We start from the raw sequence: 11406 nt of genomic DNA on the forward strand, positions 1-11406 counted from the left end.
TGTGACCTGCCTCAGGACCACGTCCTGCTCAGCAGGGAGAACTTAGAGCTTCTGAGCCAAATGAGCATGATCTCCCCTTTCTTCTGTCTGAAGGACAGAAAGGACTTCAGATTCCCCCGGGCAACGGTGGATGGCAGCCAGGTCCAGAAGGCCCAGGCCATCGCTGTCCTCCACGAGATGCTCCAGCAGGTCTTCAACCTCTTGTCCACAGAGAACTCCTCTGTCACCTGGAACACGACCCTCATGGACCAACTGCGTTCAGGACTCCATCGGCAGCTGGAAGACCTGGACACGTGTTTGGTGGAGGAGATGGGAGAGGAAGGATCTGCCCTGGCCATGCAGCACCCTACCCTGGCCTTGAAGAGGTACTTCCAGGGCATCCGTCTCTACCTGAAGGAGAAGAAATACAGTGACTGCGCCTGGGAAGTTGTCAGAGTGGAAATCATGAGATCCTTCTCCTCAACAAGAGCCTTGCAAGAAAGGCTAAGAAATAACGATGGAGACCTGAGGTCACCTTGAAAGGATTCTCACTGATGAATGTGCCAGATCACGTTTGCACATATGTCCTGGGTCATGTGCAAAGGCTCCGCTATCTGCTTTAATCACAGATTTTAGGTTTTATTCAGCAAGTCTTTTCTCAGTCCCTAATAGTTAATGCTGTGATGTTATTTTTTTTATCTATCTATGTATCTATATATTTATTGTTTCTTCATTTATTATTTATTTCATGTTATCTTATTGATATATTTACATAACCAATATTTGCCATTACCTTGTATTCAAATTTACAAAACATGTTTCCTTTTTTGTCATCCAACTTGCATTTTGCTTTATTTATGAAATTCTTATCAAAATAACTTCCTGAGTTCTTTTGTTTTGAAAACCTAAACCCTTAATTTTTCTACATTGATCAATTTCAACATACTCCTTGTCTATTCAGTCCTATAGAATAGTCCCACCACTTATCAGAAAATGCCTACCAAAAGCTGGAAACACATGGAATTGCGAAGAGCCCTGGAAAATACGGGAGACATTCAGTCCTAATGTCTGAGTTGTAACTGATTCATATTCCGTCATCAAGGAGCAGTGGGTAGAAACATCTGAGAGTGGAGTGGGAAAGATATGCGGTCTTTGTTGGCAGGAAATAAGATCTTTAAGGTACGTGTGGAAACATCTGAGAAGTGAGATGTGGAGGTTAGTGCTCTTTTTCCCACACACCTAACTCTGTGGAATGGGACTGTGCCTCCAGCTTGACCCCTTTTTCCCAGCGTTGTTTATGGGTTAAAGAAGTGGTTCTGCAGCCAGAGTGTTGGGCTGGATCCTAACTCTAATTTAACAGCAGCGGGACCTTGATAATCAATGTAAACTCCCACGGTCCCAGGTTTCCCCCCCTTTAATGAAGGGATAATCACAGTAGTTTTTCATAGGATTTTTGCCAGGTTGAAAGGAGCAAATACACACAAAAAGCATAAAGCGGTGCCTGGCAAACATGATCAGGACAGAGGGGTGACCCTCAGGCAGGAGCCCGGTGCGCTGGAGGGAGGGCCTAGAAGCAACACTGGGGAGGCTGCCGGGCCCTGGCCGTAACCGGTCTTGTTCCTGTGTTTTCACGTGAGTATTAGTGTCACAGTACATTCAATGAGTGAATATTCCATGTGCTGTTTGCTGCAGATATGTGCAATTTCTGTGCATTATCCTTCTAAAAGTGTTCCTGGGGGTGAGTAGAAATAGTTGGTCGATTCTGGGCCCCCCAAAGCTGGCGGTGATGGGGTCCAGGCTGATCGTTCGAAGGCAAAAGGGGAAACTCATCTAGTATTTGGAGTTAAAACTGCAGTAAAGCAATATGAACATCCCTTCTCTTTGATGGTCTTTACTACTTTCCACATGTAATCTTTGAACTCACACACACCTACACTGTAAACATGACAGAGATGTCTGGGGCGTATCTGTATGTTATAGATGCCACACACACATATGACATGCTCATCGGTTGTGGTTTGAAAGGAGTTGGGACCAGGGAGCTCAATCCAGTGGCCATGAAGTGAGGTGGCATCTGGTAGGCTGGATGGGAGTGGCCTTTGTTGACCTTCCGGTTTTGTCTCCTTTTGTCAAGAACCCTTTGGGAGTTTCCAGGACTGGGACGGGCCTGGAACCCTGGGGGCACAGGCTTCCTCTCTGCTCAGTTGCCTTGGGCAGCGCTGTGCTGCAGATGGAGAACTTAGCCCGTTTATTCTGCTTCTAACTTGGTTTCATTTCTATAGAGTTGGAATCATATTTGGGAATTACCGCATTCGGCGATGCCCATGTGTAGCAATTTTCTTTTTAAAAAGAACAACAGTCAGGCTAGGGAACCAAATGTTCAGTCCCAAAAAGATTGGATCTTGCTTTTCCTTCTCTTCTTCCCACTATTCCAAACCAATGCTTAGAAAGGAGACATCAGGAATGGGAATTCTCAGGAGAGATGAGGCCATCATCCATCTGTGAAAACTGTAAGGTCATGGCATGGGGCAGACTCTAGGGCTTTAATTGAAAACTCACTGACCACAAACTTGGCTGTGGTAGAAGATTCCAGCGTAAAAATACCAACAAATGATTCTGGGCCATGGAATGGCTTATTAAGAGAGTTTAGGTCACAGAGTACTGAGTCCCTTCACTGTCCCCCACCCACTTTCCCATCTCTGGGCCAGGCCTCTTTCTTGCGTTGGATCTGACACATAAAGAGCCACACTGAGTCCCTGAAATGCTCTGATCAGACACGACTGGATTTGTCCTCAGGGAGCAGAATCCTCTGGGATAAAGCATCCGTATCACTGAGAATCACAGAGACTGTGCCCTTTTCAGGAAAGGACCTCTGTCTGAAATATCAATAGAGGACCACTTGCACAAAACCCTTGGTATTTGACTTTAACAAACAAACTTCAATTAAAAATTTTTGATCAACTTTAAAACTGAATAATGTGGAAATACAAGAGGTGTCCATGGATCAATGGAGAAAATCACGTGAGTGTTAATCATGTTTGTTGCTTCTTGAGAATGCGAACAGCAGCTATTGCACTCTTTGTGGGTCTCTCGGCAGCCACGCAGGGGCAGGAAGGACACGGAGCTCCAACAAGTCAGGTTCTGCTCTTCAATCCTGGGCGCCCCCAGCTTTGATCTTATTTCTCTTTTCCATAAAGTCCCCGGGGCACAGCTGCTACAGACATGTCACCTCCTGGAGCAGGTCCTTCTCAGTGGTGCTGACAGTTTAAAGGACATAAGATTTTCAATTCCTCTTCTGAAAACCTGAGACAACTTTAGTCGTGGCCACACAGGAAATCATAAAAATTAAATAAAACAATATTTGCAAGTCACAGGCTGAGAATCTGAACAGAGGGAATGACTTCTGCCTTTTGTGTTGATGTGACACACAGTCATCTGCACGGTCCACATTGAGCCAAGCCAAGAGCTGCTTTGGTGGCATCTTCTCTAACACCCTGGGGTGCACCTGCCGAGTTCCCCCAGGAAATGGCAACACTGGGGGGGGGTGTCTTTAGGACTGGGAAGGAATGGAGCTCCAGTTGCCACCCTTAGATCAGTGCCTGGCACAGGAACGAGAGGAATCTCACAGCCCACTCTGCAGAGAACCAGCTCTGAGGAAAGGTTCCTGACAAAACACTGCTGTTCTGTGAGTGGGAACAATGAGCTCAATAGTCCCCTCTGTCACCCTCAGAGGCAGACCACCTCTGGGGGTGTTATTTGAGGCTCAGGAAAACATAAACAAACAGGCAAGCAAGAGGCAGAGGGTGATGCTGGTAAGAAATGGGACATACCTAGGTTTTCAGCCCTTGAAGATCACAACACTCATTCAAAAGCTCTTTCCTGGGTTAGCAGAAGGGGAGAGTACTTCCCTCAGGCACAGAGTTTAAGAAGGACTCACATCTCAGTCATCAAGATACACAATACTTCCAGGCAATACGAAAAAATGAATTAATGCAGCACATCCATGGTGAACAAAATGTCAACATTTTAGAGACATGAAATAACCTTACACTTGCAAGTCCCTGAGAGGCTTACGAAGGGAGGGGAAACGGTGCAAATATAATTTTGGCAAGTTCCATTCAGTCTACAAAATTCTAACCAAAGTAAAGGAAAAGATCTGACCTGCTAACTGTTCTCTCCAGCCTGTACACAGCACCAATTTTTCCTTTTAACGATTCATTCAAGGTGCAAACGTGTGATGACATTTCAGTAAAGTGAAGTTAAAGAAAAATGATTCACCATTGTCACGTGGTTACAAGAAACTGTCCAACATGGCAATACTCTCAACTGAGTTTTATAAAAATTTTAATTTTTATAAAAAATATCTTAAATAAAACACTTCTTTTGATTTCAGAGAGGAAGGTAGAGGGAGAGACAGATAGAAACATCCATGATGAGAGAGAACCATTGATCTGCTGCCTCCTGCAAGCCCCACCCGGGATCTAGCTTGCAACCAGGACCTGTGCCCAGACCAGAATTGAAACCAGGACTTCCTGGTTTCATAGGCAGAAGCTCCAGCTCTGAACTGGCAGGCCATGAACACAAGTCATCCTGACAATACTAAACAGTGTTTGCTTCCATTCCAGCCAAGACAGTAAAACTATATCAAATCCTTGTTTGGGTACAAATAAAATACAGTTGAAATAAAGTGGAAGTTTCATACATGCAGTTTTTATACTCTGAATGGTAAAAATTAAAAATTTTTAAATTTTCAGTTAATATTTCCTTAATAGTCAACACATAAATATTTTTAAAATTCTAATAGAATCATGTTTTAATGTTAAAAATTTTTAAATTTTATGTGGATATTTAAATCAATATTTAAATATTTTTTAAAGTTTAAAAGAATGTGTCAGTTTTTACGTTTAAAATATATTTAAAATTTTACAGCGACATTTATTCAATTCTAAAATATTTAACTATTTTAAAAGTTTAAGTGATGCTTTAATATAAAATATTTCTTAAACATTAGGCTTCATATTTGTATTTAATATTAAAGTACTTTAATATTTTGAGTAGCTTCAGAAAGAGCCATGTCAATGCTCGCACTTTCCAGTGTTTTTTAACTTTACCCCATGGCTCCCTAAGGCTGTCACGTTGAAACATCGCACAAAAGCCCCAAAGCCCCTGCAGAGCCGCCCCTCCCAGGCCGGGCGCCCCCACTCACCCCACAGCGTCCCCAGCGCGGAGCAGTCGCGCCCGTCCTTCCCGCGTCCAGCTCTGAGTCTGTGGACATCCAGCGCACAAAGCGCCCCGATTCTGTGCAAACCCCCCAACACGCTCTCCTTCCAGCCTCTGACCCCCCAGCACACGGATTCCCGGTGGAAATGGCCTCGCTGGAGCTTCTGTGCAAAAGGAAAGCCCCACACTCCTGGGGAAGCGCAGAGAAGGCCCGGGCCGGTGCTGGTTTCCTGAGAACAATGTCCGCGGGAGGCGCAGGCAGAGCTCCTTCTTCAGCGGCGGCTGCCGCTCTGTGCGGTGCGGCCAGCGCTTCTCTCTCAGACCAGCCTGACTGCACTTTCTCGAAAAAGCAGCTCCACTAAACGCCTCCTGCGCGCCGTCTGGGAGACAGCTGGAGAAGCTCGCTTTCCAGGGATCCCAAGGGAAGTTGCTGCTAATTGTGTCCCCGAATAACCCTGGCGGTAGTCTTTCCCAAAACCAAGCCCTTCCCCCCCCCCCCCCCCCCCCCCCCCCCCCCCACCACAGCAGCTTCACCAAAATGCACCCATGTTCAAGCACCCGATTCCAAAACGCAGCCCTTCACAGAACACAGCCTGTGCCAAAAAAGCAGCCTTTTCCCGAAAAGTAGTCTTAACCAAAACTCACCCATTTTCAAGCACTGTTTTCCAAAACCTAGCCCTTCACGAAACACAGCCTGTGCCAAAAAGGAGCCTTTCCCCCAAAAGTCGTCTTTACCAAAACGTACCGGTATTCAAGCACCGTTTTTCAAAACGCAGAGCGCACTCAGAAAGCACTATAAAAGCGGCTGAAAGTCGCTCGGTAGGGCTCAGACTGCTCTGCTACTGAGACCAGACTGATGGAAAAGGAAGCCTCCAGAAAAGGCCACCTGCTCCCCCTTGCGGCCAGCCAGAGAATCGCGCTTCCCAGGGCCCCCAAGAAGATGAGTTGCTGCTGCTCATCCTGCCTGAGATTCCCCCTGGAACTCTCAATGGCCCAGATCTCTCTGTGGCTGGTGGCAGGGGTGACGCTCTGCTCCATCCCTGCTGCTTCTCTTGAGGAGGACGTACTTTATGTCCATAGAGGAGACAACCTGAGAATCTTCAATCTTTAGAGGCAACTGCAAAGGACCCCCCCTCGCTTATGCCTGGGTGACAGAAACGACAGGAAACTTTCTAGACCTTGGTCATTCGTAATCCCTCACCAGTCTGGCCTCATGCATTCCTCCTTCAGCGACCTAACATTTGGTGCTGAAGCGGAGCCATCGTCCTGGCTTCGGTCACCCCGAGTTTGCTACTCGGAGAGCAGCAGGCAGCGGCAGCTCGTCCTGGGCTTACCTCCGAATCCTACTCGGGTGACTCGATTGCCAGCCTCAATCAGGCCTCCCTCCTTCATGGGCCCCCCCAAACTGGGGAAGAGGAGCCATTGTCCTGATTTTGGTCACCCCGAGTTTGCTACTCGGAGAGCAGCAGGCAGCGGCAGCTCATCCTGGGCTTACCTCCGAATCCTACTCAGGTGACCCGAATGTTGGCCTCGATCGGGCCTCCCTCCCTCATGGGGTCTTCCCCACCCAGCCAAGAAGGACTCCAGACCGGGAATCTCTCCTCCTCCATTGCTGAGCCTCCATCCCACACTGGCGAATCTCCTCTAGGTGAGTGACATTCCACAATTTTCCTTCTCTCGGTTCTGCTGCCCACTCTCTCTCTCTGATGTCTCAAAAGTCCTAGCACCAGGCCAGAAGATTCCTCAGCCGTTTGGCTTCGGATCCTTCTGGATGAGGGACGCCCAGTCCAGAGGGTCACCTCTTGTTTCTCGTGGTGATTTGTTTAGTGGCAAGGACGCTGCCCTAAACAGTCACCTTCGGATTTGTGGTCTGTCACTCACCCTTCCTCTCTCGTGGGCCACGCCACACTCCCTCTGCACACTCACGGGGGACATCATGCCCAACCACCTCACTTTACTTTGTAACACTGTTTGGCCACAACATAAACTAGATAATGGCCTGAAAACTGCACTTTCAATTTTAACACACTGAGCAATTTAGATAATTGCTGTCACTGCAATGGAAAATGGTCAGAAATTCCCTTCGTCCAGGCATTTTTTCACCCTTCAGTCCTACTCTACCCATCAGATCTTTCTCCTTCACACAAAACATCTTACTCTTAACACCTCTGATCCTGAATCTACTCTTGACCCAGCAGACCACTGACCTCCACCCTCTCCCCTCCCTCACCTGCAGTAGATTCCCAAACCCAGACCCTCCTAACCAGCAACCACCCTCTCCCCGGCCCCTGAGAGCCCAAATCTCGAGAATGCAAGCTCCAAAACAGCCTTCTCCCACCTAACACTTGCTCTCGGGCCACCCAAAGACCACCCTCCTCAACAGCCTCTTCTATTTCTGTGCCCATTCTACCCCTGAGGGAGGCAGCAGGAACTGAGGGCGTAGTCTGAGTCCGCGTCCCATTCTCTATGTCCAGCCTCACACAGGTTGAGAGGCATCGCAGGTCTTTTTCCAACCCGACCACCTTTACTAAGGAATCTGACCCAGCCCTATGTCCTGACCTGGCATGACATCTATGTCCTCCTGTCCTCCTCTACAGAAATTTACCACCTTAGACTTCATCTCCCCAGAGGGAACCCTTCTTCTGAACACCCATTTTATATTCCAATCAGCCCCTGACATATGCTGCAAACTTCAAAAAATAGATACAGGGCCAACAAACCCCTCAAAAAGACCTGGTTAACCTGGCCTTTAAGGTCTCTAATAATAGAGATGAGGAGACCCAAATCCAAAAACAAAGGCGAGATCAGGCCAAGGCTGAGGCCCAGAAGGAGGCCTTCCAGCTCCTAGTCACCACTCTCATGAACCGAAAACGAAGTGCCGGTCCTCCAACCAAGGGTAAGTCAGGGGCTAAGCCTCCTCCGGGCCCATGCTTCAAATGCAACAAGGAAGGACACTGAGCCAAGCCCTCCTCAAACCCGAGACCCCTGCCTGGGGCCTGCCCAAGGTGAGGAAGGAAAGGCCACTGGAAATCAGACTGTAGTCTGGGCACTCCGGGTCGGACCTTGGCTAGTCCAGCACGGCCGCCCTCTGGATCTGGTTTGGAGCTCCCAGACCTCCTGGGACTGGCCACTGAAGAAGCAGCCCAGGGCCTGACAGGGCCCCACAGACTTACATCACCAGGACAGAGCCTCGGGTAACAACTGTGTTAGCAAGTAAGCCGATCTCCTTTTAATTGACACTGGGCCACTTATTCTGCCCTCTCCGAATTCACTGGGACCCTTGTCCCCTCCTCAGTCTCTATTATGGGGGCTGACATTAGCCACCTCACTGCATCTTACTAAATTCCCCCATTCACTCTTTTCTCCTACCTCGGTGTCCGGCCAGGGCTACCATGCATCCCCTCATAAAGCCCAGTTGTCCCAAACCACAATCACCTACCTCAGTTTCACTCTCTCACCCCACAAGGCCAAGCCATTCCTTGGACTGTAAATACCTTATCTCCTTATCTCCTCCATGACTGCCCCCTCCTTTGAACAAGAAATTTTCTCCTTGCCCAGCCGGGTGTAGCTCAGCGGTTGAGCATCGACCCAGGAACCGAGAGGTCACCGGTTTGATTCCTGGTCAGGGCATATGCCCAGGTTGTGGGCTCGATCCCCAATGGGGGGCATGCAGGAGGCAGCGGATCAGTGGTTCTCTCTCATCATTGATGTTTCTATCTCTCTCTCCCTCTCCCTTCCTCTCTGAAATCAATGGAAGCCTTCCAGCTCCTGGCCACCGCTCTCATGAAGCCAGAATGAAGTGCTGGTCCTCCAACTAAGATTAAGTTGGGGGCTAAGCCTCCTCTGATCCCATGCTTCAAATGCAACAAGGAAGGACACTGGACCAAGTCCTGCTCAAACCAGAATCCCTGCCTAGGCCCTGCCCAAGGTGCAGAAGGGAAGGCCACTGGAAATCAGACTGTAGCCTGGCCACCCTCTGGATCTGGTTTGGAGCTCCCAGACCTTCTGGGACTGGCCACCAAAGACTGAAGCTGCCCAGGGCCTGACAGGGCCCCACAGACTTACATCACCATGATAGAGCCTCGGGTAATGATTGTGGTGGCAGGTAAGCTGGTCTCCTTTTAAATTGACACTGGGGCCACTTATTCTACCCTCTCCAAACTCCTTGGGACCCTTGTCGCCGCCTCATTCCCTATTTTGGGGTTTCATGGATTAGTCTCACAGCCATTAGCCACCTCACCTCTGCACTGCATCTTAATAAATTTCCCCATTCACTTTTTTCTAGTTCTACCTCAATTCCCAACTGGAGCTACCGAGCATCCCCTCATAAAGCCCAGTTGTCCCAAACGACAGTCACCTACTTCAGTTTCACTCTTGCCCCACAAAGCCGTGCCACTCCTTAGACTGTCCCCTCCTCTAAACAAGAAATACTCTCCTTTCTCAGGCTCACTGGGTACTCTCCCCTCCGGGTTCACAATTTTAGTCTTCTTGCAAAGCTCCTCTATGACATGACATGACAAAGGGACCCCTCATTGAGCCTTTAGATCCCAAGACCAACATTCTCACCCCTTTAATGCTCTGAAAACTGCTCTGACCTCAGCGCCTTCTCACCCCTGCCCCCACCCCACCTTTCCCAAAGAACAACTTTCTTTACTGCACATGCTTACTTAATAGTCTGCCTATTATCAGAAGCTGAGCTCATTATCTTCCAAACCTTGGCATGTTATCTCTAGGGAAAAATCCTGCAGTTTCGAATCCAAGTGGCTAGAGCAGTGGTTCTCAACCTTCCTAATGCCGTGACCCTTTAATACAGTTCCTCATGTTGTGGTGACCCCCAACCATAAAATTATTGTCGTTGCTACTTCATAACTGTAATTTTGCTACTGTAAACAATATGTAATTATATATGTGTTTTCCGATGGTCTTAGACCCCTGTGAAAGGGTCGTTCGACCCCCAAAGGGGTGGTGACCCACAGGTTGAGAACCTCTGGGCTAGAGGCCTGGGAACAGGCCTCCCCCTGCCTTTCCTCCAGCCTCTTATACCTATACATAAATTTCCAAAGTCTTTATTAACTTAAAGACTTTGGAGCATTGCTGAGTTAAATGATAAATATCTAAATATTTTAAAATAGCATACAATACTGAAACATTGATTACTAGACATGTTTTAATTTGCCTGCTCTTAGTTTTTATGACAGAAGGTCTCTTGTACTTTGTTGAATGTATATTTTCTTGAAAATAAGAGTGTGCTTAAAGTGTGCTGATAAGTGTCAATCTGAGAAATGTTGGCTGTTTACTTTTTGGTTATCATTGGAAAATTAAGGTAAAATATATTTAAAATTTTACAGCGACATTTATTCAATTCTAAAATATTTAACTATTTTAAAAGTTTAAGTGATGCTTTAATATAAAATATTTCTTAAACATTAGGCTTCATATTTGTATTTAATATTAAAGTACTTTAATATTTTGAGTAGCTTCAGGAAGAGCCATGTCAATGCTCGCACTTCCCAGTGTTTTTTAACTTTACCCCATGGCTCCCTAAGGCTGTCACGTTGAAACATCGCACAAAAGCCCCAAAGCCCCTGTAGAGCCTCCCCTCCTGGGCCGGGCGCCCCCACTCACCCCACAGCGTCCCCAGCGCGGAGCAGTCGCGCCCGTCCTTCCCGCGTCCAGCTCTGAGTCTGTGGACATCCAGCGCACAAAGCGCCCCGATTCTGTGCAAACCCCCCAACACGCTCTCCTTCCAGCCTCTGACCCCCCAGCACACGGATTCCCGGTGGAAATGGCCTCGCTGGAGCTTCTGTGCAAAAGGAAAGCCCCACACTCCTGGGGAAGCGCAGAGAAGGCCCGGGCCGGTGCTGGTTTCCTGAGAACAATGTCCGCGGGAGGCGCAGGCAGAGCTCCTTCTTCAGCGGCGGCTGCGGCGGCGCCGGAATGGAGGGTTTCACCTTCACTATTAAAGCAGCACCAGGCGCTCTGCGGGGCCGGCCAGCGCTTCTGCTCTCAGACCAGCCTGACTGCACTTTCTCGAAAAAGCAGCTCCACTAAACGCCTCCTGCGCGCCGTCTGGGAGACAGCTGGAGAAGCTCGCTTTCCAGGGATCCCAAGGGAAGTTGCTGCTAATTGTGTCCCCGAATAACCCTGGCGGTAGTCTTTCCCAAAACCAAGCCCTTCCCCCCCCCCCCCCCCCCCCCCCCCCCCCCC

At 48.4% G+C, this 11406-nt stretch overlaps 1 protein-coding gene across 1 annotated transcript; it reads left to right on the forward strand.

Moving 5' to 3' along the window:
• LOC102258813 (interferon omega-2) lies at window positions 1-616 on the forward strand (the record flags this gene model as incomplete). The annotated part of the gene is made up of 1 exon (XM_005886204.2): window positions 1-616. A coding segment is annotated over one exon (519 nt), but the record flags the coding sequence as incomplete, so codon positions are not given.
• Window positions 617-11406: the final 10790 nt, after the last annotated feature.

This window comes from Myotis brandtii, unplaced genomic scaffold, assembly GCF_000412655.1.
Source record: "Myotis brandtii unplaced genomic scaffold, ASM41265v1 scaffold963, whole genome shotgun sequence".
NCBI lineage: Eukaryota > Metazoa > Chordata > Mammalia > Chiroptera > Vespertilionidae > Myotis > Myotis brandtii.